General features: G+C 45.9%; 2 protein-coding genes across 2 annotated transcripts in view; one reads left to right on the plus strand and one right to left on the minus strand.

The window, feature by feature from the left end:
- Nucleotides 1–967: 967 nt before the first annotated feature.
- Nucleotides 968–16636, plus strand: rell1 (RELT like 1). The gene is made up of 8 exons (XM_047049038.1): nucleotides 968–1123; nucleotides 6388–6588; nucleotides 9033–9107; nucleotides 10602–10656; nucleotides 13715–13966; nucleotides 14574–14703; nucleotides 14946–14976; nucleotides 15100–16636. Exons 1-7 carry the CDS (start codon nucleotides 1090–1092, stop codon nucleotides 14967–14969), a joined length of 771 nt encoding a protein of 256 aa, XP_046904994.1. The 5' UTR covers nucleotides 968–1089; the 3' UTR covers nucleotides 14970–14976; nucleotides 15100–16636.
- Nucleotides 16637–18641: 2005 nt separating this feature from the next.
- Nucleotides 18642–20387, minus strand: part of zgc:194930 (uncharacterized protein LOC557813 homolog) — a 12488-nt gene continuing 10742 nt past the window's right edge. The window contains exon 3 of the mRNA XM_047049161.1: nucleotides 18642–20387. This exon is cut by the window's right edge and continues 1526 nt beyond it. The gene's annotated coding sequence lies outside the window, so the exon portion shown is untranslated.

Below are 20387 nucleotides of genomic sequence, written 5' to 3' on the forward strand. Positions count from 1 at the left end.
TGTTTAGGGTTGCTCAAGCTCCCATGCTTCCCAACTTAACAACTGGTTCTGGAACCAATCGTCACTCCTAAACCTCACAGCCATTCAGAGGCAGAGTGGGGAGATGTTTACAGACCCATCTTGCATCATCTAGTAGAAACAATTTTAATACTAAAAATGATATTTAAAATGATGTCTATTGGATGTAGTAGCTTTACAGTAAGTGATGCTTTTGACTTTTGCTTTTTAAAGTAGTTCAACACAGGTAATCCCGTTTGTTTAATCGTTTTTCATGATGTATGCTATACAAAAAATGTCTTTATGGTTAAAACAATCTGACATTGTTTACAAGAGCACAGATTCTACATAGATCTAGCCTCTTTTTTGCTCTCAAAGTGCACCAGATTCATGCGTTTAACTTAAAAATGTAATACATTTTCTTCCGGGGGAGCATGCCCCCGGACCCCCCTAGACGGTCGGGGGTTTGCCGTATCCTTCTCACCTTTTTGACCGCTGACTTATTTGCATGCCTGTTATTAGCAAGGGGGGTTTTGCACTTTTGAAAGGCACTTTCATGTCACATTCTCATTGGGGGCTGCGCACCCCTAAAGTTCTGATTCTAGAATCGCCCCTGAGTGGTGGACTAGGGCACAGTGTTGCACTGTAAATTTCGTTTAGGCTATATTGTGTGTTCAGAGATATTCTCACGGGAGAAAATGTCTTCTTAATTCTCAGGAATACCATGTTTAAAATATGGATTTCATAAATATAAACAATAAAGACAATTAAGGTAATTTCCAAAGATAACCTTGCAGAGGAATAGCTGACTTTCCGTGGACAACCTAGCACATTGCATATCACAAATGTTGTAAAATAAACGTTCTGGATTCCATAGCCATCTTTTCATGTTGGTAAATGTGCACATATTACAGTGTGCCTTTAAGAGGAGGGTGTTCCTAATTCTGTCCAAGCCCACAGCATGAGGAAATATACTAAACGTACCTCCCAACGGATATTTATTGCGATTTGGAACTCAGTAGTTCACGTTAGAAATCGTTATAAGTAATAAACCTTTCCTAGTTGGCCGGACGACTGGAGGATTGACCTTCAATGGCAGACACAACGGGGAATCACGTATATACCCGTAAGTTGATAAACGTTGAGTTTGTTTGTTTGATGAGCATTTTCTCTGTATTTACACTTTCCACTGGCCGCTTTGAAGTAATCAGCAATAGGTTTGTTTATGATTATGTAGTGTTTTATTAATACGGTGCTAAGTTGTATTTTCCCCAAAAAAGTTCGTTGTAGTTGTGAGACGGTTAACTAAGGTTAAAATGCAAATGATTTTCACTGAGCAATAGATTGCAAACTATACATAGATGCATTGATAGAAACACAAATCTAAACTTGATATTTTGTCCTTCAACTGAATACCCCATATGTGCATTCATCAGTCGCTCACCTGTGACATCGCCTTGCCAGAGCTCCCTTCTCACTGACGCTCCCCTGCGCGTGCTGTCTTTTTAGTTGGTAGTTTTATTTAGTGTAGACAAACTCTGACTTCACCTAGAGAGCATGAGAATGGACCCCAGTGCTTTGACAGACAGTTTGAACAGACAACAGTATGCAGTCAATAAAAGTTGTCACCCATTGTGAAGGCACCCTTCCAACGGAACACCAATTATCAAGATGTATGTTTCTTGACAGTAACTGCAACACGTTGTCTTTTGATCTGATTTGGAGCTATTTGATATTATATCCCATTTAATATATGATGTTGCAGCTTCACACACAAAAACAAACATGCGTTGTGTTGTTGAAAAAAGAAGAATTTCCACAAGTTTTAAACAAAGTAGCCTACATTTCCAATGTAAAATCACAAGTCCGGTTATAACAGGGAAGAAACCATCAAGCCGTTGCCAAGAATTCCCCCTAATAACAGTAGTTTCCTGTTTCAGTTTAACATTGTCTGTCTTCACTGTCAGGCTTTGTGGTATACAACAACAAGCGAGAGTTGACCTTTTCTAAGTTGGCGGGTATCTCTCCCTGTGACTGTCCCACCCCGGCCCTCCCTCCCCTGTCAGGCCAGCTGCTGCCTGGTCTCAGCAAAAGGCCCAAATGTAATCCTCCTTAGACTTATCACTTGTTTAAATTATTCCAATGCAAGGTTTAAAAATACATACGGAAGCACATACAGAGAAATCTCTGTGTACACACGCACACACAGTGTGGATTCAAAGACAGCATGTCTGGTTGCTCCTTCCTTGTTGCAGACAGTTAGTCTAGGGGCAACAGACTTCTTTCCCCAGAAGGAATAGCCTCTTGGCACATTAAGGCCTTAGTTTAGGTTTTGTGGAAGTGCAACGTGAAGCCTCAATTTAGAATTTGTTGAAACAAGCTATGCTAAGATTTAGCCTTTGTTGCAACTAGCCTAATAAATAAGATATGAGTCTGGAGTATGTAAAGGCTAGCAGCATGATTTAGGGGAAGCATATATAAGAAACAGCCATTTCTTTCTCTAAACATCCTCTCTCCTGGTTTTGCAGGAAGCTCCTTTGGCTAGGATGTATCCTAATGTCTGAAGCAAGTAGGTTTGGACCTTGCTCAGTCATTTCCTTTATGTTCATTTGGAAATGATTCAATTGCTCCATGTTGACACAGCATGTCTTGGATCATTTAGGATGGAGGCCTTTGGGTCACTTTCTCAGATCAGAATCAGTTCCTCATTTACAGTAGGCATATCCAACCGGTATCCTAGTGACTCCTTTTGTGTACAATATACAAGATGTGGCCAGGTTACATAGATTTGATCAGAACTTATTTTATGAGTTCTGAATCTCTTCTAATGACAAGCCTGGTGGAATGTCTAGTGTCTAGCTATCCAGTACTTTTACCAATCTTAACATCCACAGTGAAGCTTGGGAGTCCTTCCAATGAATCTGTCATCTACTTGCAATTACATGAAAGGACATTCCTTTCATAGAGCCAGTGTCAGAGTGCAGCAAGTCTATCATGGAAGGTCATACTGAATCAGGCTGAGCAGCACAACACCAACGTTTCTTTAGGTCATCATTAAATCTTTCTGCCATTGGACAGGAGTCCTTCATATTGGTCGCGATCAGAGAGGTGCTCGTTTTGACACGTTCTCTCACGATCTTTTCTCGTCCCCTCTGATTGCTCAAGAGTTTGAGAAAGAGCCAATCTCGCGCTCTCTCTATTTTAGATAGAAGGAAGGTATCCTGTAAACCCTGCATTTCAGATGAGATAAGGATGACGTGCTGGCTTCTTCATTGCTAAGAAAAGCCATTGTCACCTGCCTTGTGTTGCTTGATGGCTCATCTTTGAGACACGATTCCAAAGACGGAATGCAAAGAACCAGTTGGGGCAGGGATGTTGGAGAGAAGAGAGAATTTCCACAACAATGGACAACTACTCAGCAATGAGCTGCGCCCATAATGTCAGGTGCTCTTTTGTGAAGTTAAAACTCACTCAGGTGTTTTTCCGAGTGAAATATCAGTGAGGTACAAAAGAATTGATTTCACGTCATCTCGGAAACGGCACCTATTCATATGGTGCGGGGGACGGTTCTATTCTGGAGCAAAAATCATTATGTAGGGGCTTGTGTTACTCAGTCGGAAAATTAATCGCTCAGAAAAGTGCTGACACTGACCATTTTGACCATTTTGCTAGTGTTTCACCCAAAGACTCCCAAATAGGTTTCAGGAAATAACCTTGGCCTTTTGTAATTAGTTAATGAGGTGTCTACTTCGTTTTGCTGACTCGTAAGTGTTCGTCATCCATTTATGGGAATTAGCAGATTTCCAATGCAGTTTAAAGTAATGGTAAAAGCTGCCTTGCTCCCACCAAGTAGGTCCTGGGTTCAATTCCCACATGGGGAACTGCTCGTTGCTCAGGTGGGCTATCTCTCGGGCCTACCTGTATGGAGTTTGCATGTTCTCTTCGTGCTCACATAGTTTTTTGCCGCACAACACCATCATAAAACAGACTTCTCTCCTGCCCGTGTCCCTGGCCCAGAGCACTTGGACTTGGCCCCAGGCGTGGCTGCCCACTGCTCCTGGCTGCTCTGGGAGGAAGGACAGCAGGATGGGCCCAAAGCAGAGACTCCCTTCTCTGGTGGACACCCCGGCGTGTGTGTGTGTGTTCCACCACTCCCTGAACGTGTGCATGTGCCACATTTGTTCAAGATAAAGGATTCTTCGATATCGATCCAAAGTACAAATTGGCCTGTCGTTAACCATGGTTCACTGGAGGAGGAGCTTGTCAAAATTCCAGTCTTTTGTCATTGGCTAGACTCGGGGTGCAGCTCGGCTGGTGTTGACCGTCCGAGAGCGGTCAGAAAGCGGTCAATGGCGTTCATGACCGTGGCCAGCCCCACGCCTGCCAAGCATGGGACAGTGCAAGCAGCAGAGAAAGGCACTGACACAGACGGGAAAAGGCTATGCGGACATAGGCAGGCTTGTCCACCACTACACATACAGTAAACACAGACACATAGGCATGCCTTATGCCTCTCTGGTCACCCGCGCACACACTCCGGTGGGGAGGGACAGACAAAAGCCTCATTGTCTGGTTGCGTAGACTCTGCTTGGAATGCCTCACGTGGTGAGGGAGCATCAGGAGCCGGGTCTGACGGAGCAAACTGTGGACTTACCGAGTGACCTTTGACCCCCCCCCCTCTGATATTGTCCTAGGACTGTGAAGCTGGAGATAAAGACTAATGAGTCTAATGTTCTCTTTTTGTTCTGTACAGTAATGGATCTAAATTCCTGTGTATGTGAACAAGAAGTCTGGCTCAAGTAGCCGTATTTATGGTTCTACCAGTGGGTGTGCTCTGTTTGTGTTCGAGCAGTGCAGCGATCAAGGGTTTCAGCATGAGTAAATGAGAATGGAATTGAGTACTGCGCTCTGTTATTGGGCAGGAGCCTGCCAGTGGGGTGTGTTGGGAAATGGAGTGAAGGGGAGCTGAGTGGTACTAACTCTCTCTCTCTGTGACGCTGACCAGACCTCGGGTTAAATGCTTTTTGCAGCAAAGAAGCCGTTTGTGTTTTTTTTCTTTTTCGCGCATGTGTATTGTGCTTGTTTGTTGTTTGTCACTCCTCCTGGTGGTACAAGGATGGCCTCCGTTGTCAAGGACAACAGCCATTTGGGGACCCATTAAATTTAACTAAAGCCATCAACTAACCTCATTGCCCTCAGACCCCATCCTCTCTCGTGTCCTTCTCCAAAAGCTTCCAGAGGGAAGGCAGATGGAAAGAGGGGTGTGGGAGAAGGAGGGAGAGAAGGAAGGAGCAGGTGAAGGAGGGAAAACGGTCATAATTATTAGAGAGAGAGAGAGAGGGAGGGGGATGGAACATGGAACAGTAAAGGGGATGACAATCACGTATGAGTCAGCATGGCTCTGTGTGATGACAATGACAGTTGCTGTCTCTCTCTTTTCTTTCTCTCTGTCCCTGTTTTGCATCTCAAGGCTGCCTGCTTCCTCACGCTCTCCCTCTCTCCTCCTTCCTTTCTCTCTTCTCTTGGCTCTTTCAAGGGCCTGTCTGTGCAAATGACAGTTCTCGCTCTCTCTCCTTGCCAGCAGTCGCTGGGGACTGTGGGGAAGAAAAGGAGGGAGTCATGGGACCACGCTTGGTAGTTGCCAAGGAGACATGATGGACTTGCTATATTTCCCTCCAGTATACTCCAGCTGACAGTTGCTCCAGTGTATGCTCTCTGTCTCTCTCTCTCTCTCTGTCTCTCTCTCTCTCTCTCTCTCTCTCTCTCTCTCTCTCTCTCTCTGTCTCTCTCTCTGTCTCTCTCTCTGTCTCTCTCTTTGTCTCGGTCTCTCTCTCTGTCTCTCTCTCTGTCTCTCTCTCTGTCTCTCTCTGTCTCTCTCTGTCTCTCTCTGTCTCTCTCTGTCTCTCTCTGTCTCTGTCTCTGTCTCTGTCTCTGTCTCTGTCTCTGTCTCTGTCTCTGTCTCTGTCTCTGTCTCTCTCTCTCTCTCTCTCTCTCTCTCTCTCTCTCTCTCTCTCTCTCTCTCTCTCTCTCTCTCTGTCTCTCTCTCTGTGTCATGCATCCTGGGGCTTTCGATGGCTCATCTCCTTCTACTTCAGGGTATCAAGACTGCACTTAGTTGCGTGCCGTACAGTTCTCTCCGTTGCCTTGTGCTTGCAACGATGACACAGCGATGCCGTCAGCACTTGCTGTGTTCGTGACCACACAGGTATATCATGGTCAGTCCACTAATGTTTTTACTGTTCCTGTACCCCCCCCCCTCCCCTTTCTTCACTTACTCTTGGCCTTTTATGCTCTCCCCTAACCTTCATTCACACCCCCCCCTCCTCTATCTTTGCTCATCCTCACCCCATATCCCCATATCCCCCCCCCCCCCCCCCCCCCCCTCTTCAGCGACAGAAAGTCAGCCCCCTGGCACGTCAGAGCACAGCAACCCGTTGTACATCGCCTACGTCCTTGTGCCGGTCTTCTTCCTGCTCGGCCTTCTGGGAGTTCTCATCTGCCACGTGCTGCAGAGGAAGGGCTACCGCTGCACCACCGAGGCGGAGGAGGAGGAGGTGAAGGATGAGGAGAAAGACCTGGAACAGGGAGCAGGTGAGCCAGGAGGAGTGGGGGGGGGTGAAGGAGGAAATTGAGGGGGAAGTAGGAGAGAAGGAATATAAGGTCATGAACTTGAATTATTGTACCTGGTAGAGCGCACAGGAGAGGGAGGGAGGGAACGTGTTGGAATAAGGCCCTATTGAGAGAAGGAAATACTCTTTTTTTTTCTCCTGACGTTAGTGTTCTATTATGTTATATTTGGATGTTTTTGTGCTTTAAACCTCCAGAACATTGGTTGATTGGAAAGTGCAGGTTTCGGATTTTGCTTTCTCACAAACGACTCATTCTCCACATAGTCTAACAGGTTGTCAATTTGGGCTTGTTATAGTCTGTTACTGTGAGTCTAGCTTATATGTAATCAATGTACATGTTCTTTCTGTACTTGACCAACATGAGGTCATCTGACCTAACCTGACCCTAAGCCACGTCATAGAATTAAAGATAAGAAACAGCGGTCTTAACTGAGTCACAGCATTTCCTGCCACTGCTTGGAATGACTTAAAGGTGCTGATAAACAAGAGAATATGAGTTTTGCAACCGTTTCTCTGATAAGTACAGGGAGGCCAAAGAACGTGTTCTGCTATCCTCAAAGATTGTTTGGAGAAGTACAGAGAAGCAGGAGAAGGTGGACCAGGCCATACGGAAGAAAAAGGGAGATGGAAAGAGACCTTAAGAGGCTTAACTACTATACCCATCTGTGTAGCTCTTAACTGGGTAAAACTCACTACGAAACCAGAACAACCAAATATTCTTCAGAGCAGGGTTTGACATGCTTGTGTAAAAAAAATGCCATCGCTCTGTCAACTGCCTAGCTGTAATGTAAAAAGTTCAACATTCAAGTATTCCAAGTCTCACAGCTCAAATCGAGGCAGCTGTCGAATTCAAACCGGATTCGACCGTGATCATGCACGGTTTGTCTGCCGCGATGGCGGTGTCAGAACCTGGAGGGATCCTCATGTTTGAACTTGAGCTGGGTTGCCTGTGGTTATGTCACAGCTTGCTGCATGCTAGTTCTGAACTTGGACATGCTATGGAACACTGAGATGGAATGTTGTGTACTACTCCCTCTGTCTCTCTCTCCACACTTCTTGTTGCTCTCTCTCTCTCTCTCCCTCCCCTCCCTATATTGCTCTCCTTAAAAAAAAAAAAAGAGATTAGGAACCGAATAGTGACCTACCAGTATCCCCTCTCCTCCACACACCCCAGTTTAAACGTGCGTCTTCAGGGAGTTCCATGTTCCCAACACGGCAAGACAGACGTGTAGTCTGTTTGTAAACTCTTGTTTATCTCCCCGTCAGAGAAAGAAGGGAAGCTATTCTACCCCTCCCAGAGTGGAGTCTCCATTTGGGTTCTCCTTGCCGAGACCTAACTGTGTGTGTCCTGTCTAATGTCTTTTCCCCCTCTCCATCCCTCCAATCCTGTATTGTGTTGAGATGAAAGGATTTAAATAGCACACTGTTTGTGTGCGCTGGTTAAGCTGAAACGGGCTGCCCTTCTATTCAACGCTATCATGTTGCCATCTCCCCCTACATTGTTCAGCTAGTCCCTGTTCATTTTGTCTTCCTGGAGGACCTTTCCAGCCCAGTTATTGAGCTACCCTGGCTGATTGAAAAGTATCAGTGAGTAAGTGGATTCCTGGAATCTTTGTGTGTCGAATGCGTCGGGGATTATCTTGAGAACCGGACACTGTGTGAAGTGGGATTTTGCCACTACTCGGCTAATTATTTGATTAGAAATAGGGAAATATACAGGAGAAAGCACATCCTGTCTAACTAGGAAAAACCATCAACTAGGCACAGTCTGAAATCTATTCTACGGGCATTGCACAGGTTGAGGACATGCTAGAATAGTATATTAGTGATAAAACCAGACTGCTTGTAGTTACTCATTTACCAGAAGTTCACAAAACAAAAAGCCCTCAGGAAGTACGAGGAAGTGTGTCTCACATGCCCGGAGTTTGCAGACCTTTGGGAGGAAGGAGGTTGTGTGTGTGTGTGTGTGTAAGGATGGGCATTCCAGAATACCTCCTTTGAAAACTGGTTCAACCATCTAGTTAGAGGCCAGTACACAGCAAAGAATAGAATGAACATCCAGGTTGAGTTAATTTAAACTTTCTGTGACACTGTAGTTGTGTATATATTACAGCTTTCACACACCAGCATTATAACAGGAGATATTCTTAGTTACCAGGCCATCCATATCCTCCATTTGTATATCTTCATCACAGGCAACATAGTGTTTGTCTGTGTCTGAATGGAAATGCTCAGATATAAATGCATGTTGGCAGAACCAAAACTGGACAGACAAGTATTTTCTTTCTGGGTTTTTGTTCAACTTTCTTAGGAATGACTCTACCTTTTCACGGAAACAATTGAGAAATGTGGTTGGTTTGTGTTTCAATTCTATTGTGCGTGTGTGTGTGTGTGTGTGTTTTTCAGACTTAAATGATACCTACAGCGAAAGCAACAATGACACCGTTGGACAGATTGTTCTTTCCATCATGAAGAATGAAGGTAAGATGACAAGCCCCTTTGTGTGTGTGTGTGTGAGAACAGCAGATCAAGCAAGTGAAGAATTCGAATGCCCTTTTACACATCAAGAACAGAAAATCTAAAGTGGGGTTTCCCCATGTCAGACCCTTGCTGGCTATACTCACATTGCTGCCACTGAAAGCAAACATATCCCTCTGCTCAATTCCCATGCTTCGAGGACTTTAATCAGAACATTCTCATTGTGGATGTCGTACACTAAATATACCAGTAACAACATCCAGAGAATTGAGTCCTTCGATAGCGAATCTATTTAGCTAGTAAGATGATAAACTCATCCTCGTTATGTAAACGTCTTCCTGGATAGAGACTCTAGTGACACACATACACACACAGTGACCGATTATGTTCCTCACCTCCATGCTGTCAATGATTTAGCCCTAGCTCTTTACCCTCCCTCGCCTTGTCAGGTTCCCCAGATTAGCTTACTGTGGTACACATTTCCTGTCACGATCTTATTGACTGTGAAGTTTCCTACTCAGGGGGGTGAGTCACAGTGCTTAGTAGTGTGGTCTTGTTTCCTCTATTGAGGCCATGACTCAGGTGACCTGGGAGTTGGGGTGACGCTGTATAGCGTGTTGTGGAGAAGGCTGACGAATAGGAAGACTCGACCACATACACGGCCCGAGCATAATGTCAACCATGAAATGCACATTCTCTCTCTCTCTCTCTCTCTCTCTCTCTTGTTTCTCTGGATGCAGTGGTTCAGTCCTCCTCGCCGCAGTAGAGCTGTCCACGCCATTAATCTATAACCTCCGTTTCCTCCTTAAGCACTCATCCCTCTGTCTCTCTCTCTCTCTTCCTCCCCCCCCCCCCCCCCAGCTTAACAAGTTTGTCATAAACACCTGTCGGTCACACACATGCTGAGTGTGCTCTGTTTAAAGGATAAGAAGAAGAGGAGGAGGAGTCATTGTAGTGATAATCAGGCCTGACATGTTAATGAGGATGATAACTGGACGTGGAAAATAATTGCACTCAGGGCAGGACACATGGGGTTGGTTCCATTCATTCCATTCAGTGGATTTACGAGGTGTCCTAAACCAGCACAATCCCTTTTACTCCCTTTGATTCCGGTTGGATTCCGTTGATTGGGGTTAGTGCATTGGAACACAAGTGTGCTCACTCAGAGGTCCTGGGAGTGGTCATGTGTGTTTAACAGAGTAAACACTTCTTTGTTAGAATGCTTCACCTCAAAGCACAAATGTGGGGAAAAAAACTCACTTTTGAAGTTAGCCCACCATGTTTTTTGGCTTGTCTAAACAATGGAAATAGATGTAATTTATAGTTTTAATTTTGTAGCCCCCCCCCCCCTCCTCACGTTAGGGGGACTTATCAGCAGCCCCCATCTTCCAATAAAGGCTCCCTCGATGAAGTGTCAGTCTTCTCCCCCGTGCTCTTGCCTCAGTTTCATATCTCCTCCTCTGACTTTGTGCCCCCCCCCTCCCTTCTTGTCTTCAGCAAATTCAGATGCTCTCAAAGCCATGGTTCATGGAAACAGCATTGACTCAGATGGGTAAGTAGACTTTCTTACGGTTCATGCTCTCCAGCTCCAATTACACCCTTGCCCTCCTACAAACACACACTAATGTGAAATTATCTCTGTTTCAAATCGAAGTCTATCGACACTACACCTGTAAGCCTCGCATCTAGTAGACAGGGAGAGCCTGTCCACTCCCTATTAAGCCCCATTGTACCGAATTTTGTTGCAGTTCCACCAGAGTTCCACTGGGAGTGATTGCCGTCCAGTGCAAAATGAATGGGAGTCTATGGAGCTGAACGGCTACATTTGACTCTTTCGCCTGATTGTCATTGAGAAATCTCAGATTTGACTGTAGTTTTTGCATGTTCAACATGGATTATAGGTCGAAAGTTGAATTAACTAGTACCTATGTCCTTTTGATTTCTTACAGGGTGAGTAGTTGTTGCCCAAAACACGCTAGCATTCTGCTAATGAATGCTGATTGGTTAGTGAAGGACTGACTATGACCAGAGATCCCGCTTGATGGTATCCCAAGCAGAACCAGAATATCAGAGCATTATTAACATTAGCACAACATTAGCAAGCCAAAACTCTTTCAAGCATGTGTATTGGCAGGGAGAGCCTAACCTGTCAGCTGTGTTCTCGATTCATTCTGCACGGACCGTTAGCGCCCTCACGTGGAACTGCAACCAGTTCAGAACCCGGAAGTTTCCCGAGAGTGGCAGTTCTCCCCATATTAGACTGGTATGGATCAGTAACTGAATATCAGAGTTGTTGGGAGTGACCTGGGTGTGATACTCTTTCTAGCCACTAGATAACAGTGTTGTCTCTTAAATTGATCAAATGAGACTTCCAAGTTTGTTTGGATTTGACCTGAAACAAAAAGTTTTCAGGTCCTATTGCAGACCTCTCCAGTTTCCTGGCCATATTGGCATGCTTCGATCACCCCCCCCCCCCAGTCACTGCCGACTAAGAAATGTAACTTTTTCATCCCTAACCACTTTACCCTAGTGCGGCACAGTGGCCACGCCTCACAGCAAGAAGGTCCCGGGTTCAATTCCCCATGGGGCACTGATCGGTGCTGAGGTGGGCTTTCTACCGGACCTTTCTGCGTGGAGTGTACACGTTCTCCCCATGTTCACGTGGGGGGGGTGGGGGGGTTCTCTGCACAGAACATGGTTGCGCACTGGGATTGGCCGCTATAGGCTTTGCTGCCATGGCTACTTGCTGCTCCTGGCTTCCCTGGGAGGAAGGACAGCAGGAAGGGGATAAAGGCAGAGGCATATTTCTCTGGCGCCCGCCCCCCCGCCCCTGGCATGCCTGTGCGAGTGTTCTGACTCCCCGCACGTGTGTGCGTGTTCCACCATCGTGAGATGAATAAAGGTTTCTTCTCCTCACGAGCCATTCACTGGTAGATGTTGAAACGCTTTGCCCATTATGCGGATATCGCATTGATTAATGGGTGGCAGCGTCGTATTCATCACCAGTTGACTACAGTCTAGGCGAGGTGCTGGAACAAAAGGTTGGCTTGCGTTGTGGCCTGGCCTTTACCTCCGCCACCCTTCGCGGGGAGAGGCAGTGATGGAGGACAGCCAGCGGTGCTACATCAAAGGGTGGAACATGAAAGCTATGAACCTGTGACGAGACGTCTTCACTTCCTGCCTTCGTTCAGCCGAAGAGGGGGGGGGGTGAGGCGTCTCGACCTTGAGGAGGCATGAGGAATGAACGAGAGGGAGGGAGAAAAGGGAGAGTGGAGATATTTTTACATATCGGCCAGAGTGACGAGAGTGAGGGTATAAATCGCTGCCGGAGGGTTGGGCGGTGAAGCAGGATGAGGTATGGCAAGACATTGGTTATTCTGGAAAAGTCTGCACGGCGGCAATAGTTTTTCCCACATATCTCTCTCTCTCTCTCCCTCCTTTTTTGCTCCTTTCCTCCCTCTCTTTCTGCATTTCTGTCGCTCTCCCTAATTTTCTCTCTCAATTCAACTTCTTTAACCCCTCTTTCTCTCACCTCTCTCTCTCTCTCTCTCTCTCTCTCTCTCTCTCTCTCTCTCTCTCTCTCTCTCTCTCTCTCTCTCTCTCTCTCTCTCTCTCTCTCTCTCTCTCTCTCTCTCTCTCTCTCTCTCTCAGCCTGGGTGGGCAGTCTGCCAGTAGAACACTTAGGGGTGCTGGAGCGGCCCCTAAAGGGGGTGACCGAGGGGGTGGAGGGTAATTTATGACTCACTAGGGGGTTGTGTGTGTGTGTCAGGGTTTGGAATAGGACTTGGCAGGGTGTGTTTAGAGTGTTGGTTGGATGGATCTCCACACTCTCTCTCTCTCTCTCTCTCTCTCCCTCTGTCTCTGTCTTTCTTGTTTCTCTGGATGCAGTGGTTCAGTCCTCCTCGCCGCAGTGGTGCTGTCCACCCCATTAATCCATAACCTCCTTTTCCTCCTTACGCACTCATCCCTCTCTCACCCCCCCTCTCTGCACGCTCTGTTCTTCACCATCCATCTACGGGTCCCGCTATTCCACTCATCACTGTTCTTTCTTTCTACTGCTGTGCGTGCATCTTTCATCCCTCGCTTCATCTCTTATCCTAACTGCGACACACACATGCACGCACTCTCCAATCTTGCCAGCCCATTTCCATGGTGTCCCTGTGGGTAATGGAGACAAGTAAAGGCAAAGTGCTCGGATTTGCTCTCGCACACACACACACACACACACACACCCTGAGCCACCGCATACAGCCCTGCCACCACTTAAGTCATTACACCACTTCTCTCTGAACTGGGAGAGGACAGTCTCTCTCTCACACACTCACACACACACACACACACTCACACACACAAACACACACACAGGCAGAGAGAAGACTGTACACACAGCATGACCAGGTAGCTGCTGTGTATAAACACTCACGTCTTAGCCCTACCTATGTACGCACACACACGCACACATCATTTGAACTGTTCTAAAGCAGCCAAATCCAGCTCTGTCCACGTGTACATGATATCTCATCGAAAAATGTGGCGTTGACCTAACCATGATACATACAGGTCCAAATCATCCCGTTCTAACCACAACTCCCATGATCCTTCTCCTCCAGCCCGGCCACGCCCACCTCCCCCGTCACGCCCACCTTCCCGGCGACGCCCCTGTCCCCCGTCGCCCCGGTGGCGGCGGCAGAAAAGCCCAAGCACACCTGTAACCATCTGCACACCATCGGGGGCGTGGGCGCCAACCAGAACATCTGTAACCGCTGCAACCTCAAGAAGGGCTGGCCGCTCATGAGGAGGGTCTCCAACAGGAAGGCAGACCGCCGGAGCTACGGCGAGGTCACGGTGCTGGCGGTGGGCAGGTGAGATGTGTGTGTGTGTGTGAGTGAGAGAGAGCTGTGTGGGTGGAAGTGTGTGTGTGTGTGTGTCCAACCCTGGAGTGCTGATCTGAATGCAAAGAGCCACCGTTTTAATTTGCTCATCCAGATGAATGGAGGTGTCTGGGGTCGCTCCGACCTAGCAGGGAATATTCATTCACTGATTAAATTACATCTGTGTGGTGAGAGCGCACGTGCGTGTGTGTGTGATAGGAGGAGAGAGGGATGCGGGAGTGTTTAAGAGAGATTGAGAGTGATGCGTGCCTGCGTAGGTACGTACGTGTGTCGTACAGAGTGAAGTGTGCCTTCCTTCATGAGTGCACCGCAGGCTCCGCGCCAGGGGAAATCCATCTCCCATCCTCCCGCCAGACCGATTAACCAAGAGCAGAGCGCTGGTCATCTGAGTTTCAGCAGCATGCCCGAGTCATGTTTCAACAACCCCCTCGATTCAACCTGACCCATATAGATCGACGTTTATCAGCATCACTATTTCCACTGATGGTTTGATTGGGCGTTGCTTCTTCTCAGGCGTTACGTCCCTCGTTATTGTCGCGTTAGTGACACGGTGTGATGGTGCCTGTCGCCCTCTCAGGTTTCGGGTGACCAAGTGTGACAAGCCCGCCAGGGAGAGGCGGACCCTGCTGATCTCGGACTCCAATGGGAGCATGCCCTCGTCCCCCGTGGAGGCGGGGCCTCCCAGCAGGACCCCCTCAGAGTCACAGGTCAGTTCGAGAGCACGCCGCCGTCCGACACTGGGTTATCCGAAAAGGGGAATTTCTGGACTGTCATGACGACTGGATTTAATTTGTTGGATATGTCCATGTTTTTGGAGGAATTTGATATCAATTCTAGCGATTTTTAAGGAGCCGGTCTGTGTTTGTCGGCAGCGTGCGCTGGTAGGTTAACGCTCGTCTTTCATCAAACTGAAGTTCATTGATTTTTTTTCTTCTCGTCTCTGTCACAGGCGCAAGAAGCCAACACAAAGTGAAGGCAAGGTGAGACCTATTTATCTTCTCTCTCTCTCTCTCTCTCTCTCTCTCTCTCTCTCTCTCTCTCTCTCTCTCGTGTGCTCGCTTTAACGTTCAAAACCCTCATCACGTCCCCTTGGTCTCCCACAGAGCTCGGCAGAAACAACAGAAATTGGGAATCGAATTAGACACTTTTAAAACCAAGCGGCAGAATGACGTGTCCATGCCGGAGGGTAGTCATTAGACGGCTGCCATGTCAGTCCAGGGTCGTTCCCTCCCCCCTCCACGCCCCTTCCCTTCTGCAGCCGAACGAGTTGAGAGAACGGTGATGATGACAATGGGGAGGAGGAAGAGCCGAAGTTAATGTCTTAGCCATTCTGCCAATGTTATACCTTCCTAAGGAGGTGTGTGTATGTGTGTGCGTGTGGGCCATGAGCGTCCATATACCCTTCCAAAATAAGCAGCCGCCATCAAAACAGACCAAATCTTGGGTAAACTAGAGTTCATTTTTCCAGACTCCACTGAGGATTCCTCGGTGGTCATGTGACTCCCTGGGCTTGTGTCCAGGGTGTAGATGCTGCATTAGTAAATGTAGTTCATATGAGAGCCAAGTGCACTTTGAGTACGAACTTTATACCAAAGCACATCCTTCCAAGGTACAATCTCTAGCTAGTTTGAATGGCGAGGGCCCTGCAGACCATGGGTTTCATGTCTTCCCCTCTGCAAGCACACTTCTCTGTTTCCCCCTGGTGATATGACGGTGAATGTATGATTGTTCCATGTTTAACAGGAAGCTACTATGAGTTTTTGATATTTATACCCCATACAGACAAAACTTTTTTTTTTTTTCTGAGTCTGTGCCTCTTTGCAAGATTCTGTATCCCACATTTTACTGAGGATCTGTTGATTAGCTGTGCCAATGCCTTATTTTGTAGACGTAGTATATAGGAAATGTATACGATCAGCCTAAATTTACATTTTAACTGTGTGGATTCAGTTCTGTGAATTTTGTTTTTACTGGATGTGGGCACCCAAAATGCCTTTAGTTTGACCTGTCTGTGTGTGTGTGTGTGTGTGTGTGTGTGTGTGTGTGTGTGTGTGTGTGTGTGCACATGTGAGGAATAGCACGCGCCCTCTGTATTTGTCTCATGAGATTTAGTGACATGCATGTCACCAAATGTGTGTTTCATGTTGAAATTATTTTTATTATTATGTCCAGAACATGGACGTTACCTCTACAAAGTGTCCTTGCATACTCCAAAGTATAACATAGGACATATATATATGACAATATTCTATTTTGGTCTTTCCAAACCAAAATACCTCTCGTCATTACATTTCTTTAAGCTTTCCTGGACTCTCAAACTGAAGCGATGTTCCATCTCACAAAGATTTTAGAAAAATGTGTTGATATGAGTTAATGGAATGAAATAAACACCATGTGCCTATTTATGACATGCATATGATTATATTGACTGTATTGCTTTCCGAACTTCAGCTCAGAATGATCAAATCAGTTTCCCACTTGTCCCAAATGTTGTTGGTTTTTATGTTATGTTTTGTGTATTTAAAAAGAGAAAATATGCCTAACTTCATAAAAGAAATGAATGTTGACACTTCTTTATAGATGTATGCAGTGTATAATGAATTGATTCTATAATAAATTGATACACATCCATCCATTCTTCATTATCATTCCTTTACTATTCAATATTCAGTAGCTTCTTTTTCTCATTTCCATCTTTCCCCTCGTTCCGTCCTGGCTTTATCCTGCTCTCCTCCCTTTCTAATATGAAGTAATAAAATGAGATAATCTAACACATTAATTTTGAATATGGAGTCAGTCAGTCAAATCTTTCCTCTCCTTACATTTCTCTTTCTGCTTCTCTACTCTTGATGTCATTATTAACGTCAGCTGGATGAGAGGTGGAAAGGAGAGGTGTTTGGCGCCGACGGTTAATATTAGAGATTACCCTCGACCGCAATTTTGGTCCTGACCTTACATATGCAATTAGGCTCGCCTCCGCCTTCAGACACACACACCATGTTGGTTTAAGTACCCGTTTCGATCACACATTGCGATTCCGCTGATTTTGAAAAAGGGAATCCCATTTTGATATAGTACTGTGTTATATAATTAAGTAAAGCACGCATTCTCGACCCAGGGTAGATTCACCATTTGAACAACAGGGGGTGATGTTGTGAACACGGTTTCCCGGTGATTGTCATTCCCCGTGTCATTTGATGGTGGCAGCTAGGCAGGATCACGTGTCTAGGTGTGGACAGCAGCGGGATGATTTGGACGCAATGGAAAAAGTTGTCGTAACACTAAATGATGTCATCCGATCTCAGACTATTCACCTGATATTAGATCTGTCATCAATGCTTGCCCTCTGCCACACACATAAACACTTTGAAAAGAAATGACTGATGATAAGGGACGTTATAGTTAACAGGATGACATGGTGCAAATATTGACATTATCGTAAGCCTCTGTGCGTTTGCTGTAGCCTACCTCTTACCACGGACAAAATGGTGACACACACAGTCATTGCTTGTAAGATAACCCCTTTCTTATTCTTTTTCTTCGTCTGTTAATATCTCTCTGCCTGTCCTTCCCATCACCCACGTGAGGTGCGCGCTCTCAATTACATAAGCTTTTAATCAATAAAATGGGATGACATATTTAATATAAAATCACCATAATATATCGTGTGAACACATCACATCAAATAAATGGAAATTGCCTTTCTTTCCCCAAGTATGTCTATGCATTCCTCTCCGTCTTTGATTTCGTATCGACCGTACGCTAGACGGCTGTTGCTTTGACCTGTCTTGTGGTTGCTATACAGGTGGACACCATCCTTGCTTATCAGGGCCATGCCTTGCCCCCATCTCTGTAGCTGGCCTCTAGCCAAGAGGAAGGAGGCATAAGCCCGGACACGGCAGAACTTTACAAAAGCAAGGTGGAGAGTGGGTGTGGCCTAACGGTCTAGGCGTCAATGATTTACATAAAAACATTGTAAAACTGTCCCAACAGCGTCGGTAACTGCAGTGACCTTGCAGGGGACTGGCTTCTTGCCATTCTTGAAACACAGACTGAATATCCTACTCTCTCACGGTCTCTTCTTCTCTGTTGACTGGGCTTGTGCGGTTCTGTCCACTGAGAAAAAGATCTTGTGCCCCGAAATGAGGGTAGTTTATCCTGCTATACCAAGGTGTTCTGAAGATAGGCCAATAAGCAAAGCAACAGACGTAACAATGAATTTCTTCAAATTGCTTTGTATGTATCTTTTCCTGTCAGACTGTTGAAACTCGTTATTGTATGATTATGCGTCTAACTTTTGAACAACACCAGGAAGTAAACACACAGACCCATGACATCAAATTCTCGGCAGCCTACAGTTAAAACAAACTGGTTTGAAATGAATCCCCGACACACCTAGCAATGTACACAAACCCACACCACCTAATAGAGGGAAATCAACCATACATTGACGGCGACAAACATTTTCATGGCCGTTTAATTGCATGGATTAATAACAGTGACATTTTCCTACGTACTTTCCTAAGTACACACATATGAAAATACATCTTCCTTTGTCCACTATAGCGTCTGGTTGAGCTTTCAGGTGAGTGCGTGTGCTTTTCTGAGATGCAGTGTTGCGTAATATAAAACAGGCACGCCGAGGTACAGTTTCAGCCTACAGTATAGCGTCCATTTATTCTCACATATCGACAAAACATTTGAAAGCAATAGAAAAAGGCATATTCTTGGTTAAAGAAAAAATAACTTTGTGTGTGTCAACTGTACGAGTCAAACCTTGACAAAGGCCAGAGACCCTTGAGGAAAGACACGCAACCCTGTCATGACTAGTGCAGAGGTGAGCCGAGAAATCCCTTCCTTTCAAACGAAGGGAAAACAGCGACCGAGTGGAGGGTGCATGCAGATTAGCAGCCAAGATGGACGACCAACCGGGGGAGAGGAAGAAATGCAGGAGGAGGAGAGACAGAGAGACGGAGCGATAATGGACGTCACAAGACAGGGGGGTGTTTCAGTCTCTTCTTAAGAAGCATCATCAGGGCCCATGCTCCCCAAGTGAGGACACACTGGGACAGACAGCCCAATGGACATCATGTGCTTCCAGACAAAGTTAGACAGTCTGCAGCTCTTGCGTGTGTGTGTGTGTGTGTAGTGTGTTCTGAATGATGCCTGGGGGGTGTATGTGTGAGAAGTATTTGCAAGTGTTATGGTCTGAGTTGTGCCCTGGTGTGTGAGTTTATGTAGGTGTGTGTGTGTGTGTGAGAGAGAGAGAGTTTATGTGTGTATTTGTGTGTGTTTGTGTGTGTGTAGAAGAGGTTGTGAAGCAGTCTTCCCCACGGACCCTCTAGTGGTAAAGATTGTCAGTGTGCTGTCACAGCTATGATTCAGCATCTGCTCCCAGAACAAACACTCTTGAGATTCTGGGAGTACCTGAGAGCACTTGTGGGAAAGTACACACACACACATAACAAATATAAAGTCACATGCTTTGTTTTAGCGGTTGTATGCACATCCTGGAGAACATGGAAAACAGAGTGAAAGATAAATTAAAAGTGATGGGTGCCTGAGTGGGAAAAGACAATAGTTTTTGTACTAGAAACTAGAAAGCAAATCTAATTGGCTGATATATTTCTTCAGTGTGCCCCTGAAAGGGTATGTGCATTGATTCAGAATCATCATAAGGCTACTTGGCAGTACATTATTATCGCAAATGAAATGTCTAAATGCTTTTGTGAATGTTACAAACAAATGTCAATAGAAATGATTTTGGCATAACAAACAATGACTTCAAAAGAACAGTCACAGTACAGTTTCAAGACCAAGTCACAGTCTTGTGAACCACAAATCTGACAAAGTCTCAGGTTAGGTTGGGGATCAAGCTAGTCTGGCCCAGGTAGGAAATGATGTGCAAGTCTCAAAAGAACTCAGGTGTTCTTCATCTGAACAAAAAGTTTGTCATGCTCAAGGCAAAGTGGCTCTCAGAACTCAGGTGGTCAGTTGAGGCCTCAGCCCTGTCACAGTAATAAGCACTCCTTCTATCAAGTCCTTCATTAAAACAGGCCGACACAAATGTAGCTCTACACTTGGTTCAGGCTCAAGTGATCCAGTAATTCAGGTTTGTAGTTATACCTGTTACGGTATCAGTAGTGGTCGTATACTCATTTAGCCATGACTTAGTACTCATGTTTCATGCATTGTCTATCCTCAGAATGACCAGCAAGCTTCACCGTGGATAACTGGATTATTCCTGAACGAGGAAGCAAACTACATTAACGTCACTGGTTTGACCAACAACACTAACATTTGCATGCCCCCCCCCCTCCCTCAACGTTCTGTCCTATTATATGGCCAGTGTTTCCTTGACTCCTCTAAGCCAGCAAGTTCTGGGCCAGTA

The sequence above is a fragment of the Hypomesus transpacificus genome, chromosome 25, assembly GCF_021917145.1.
Source record: "Hypomesus transpacificus isolate Combined female chromosome 25, fHypTra1, whole genome shotgun sequence".
In the NCBI taxonomy this organism is placed as follows: Eukaryota; Metazoa; Chordata; class Actinopteri; order Osmeriformes; family Osmeridae; genus Hypomesus; species Hypomesus transpacificus.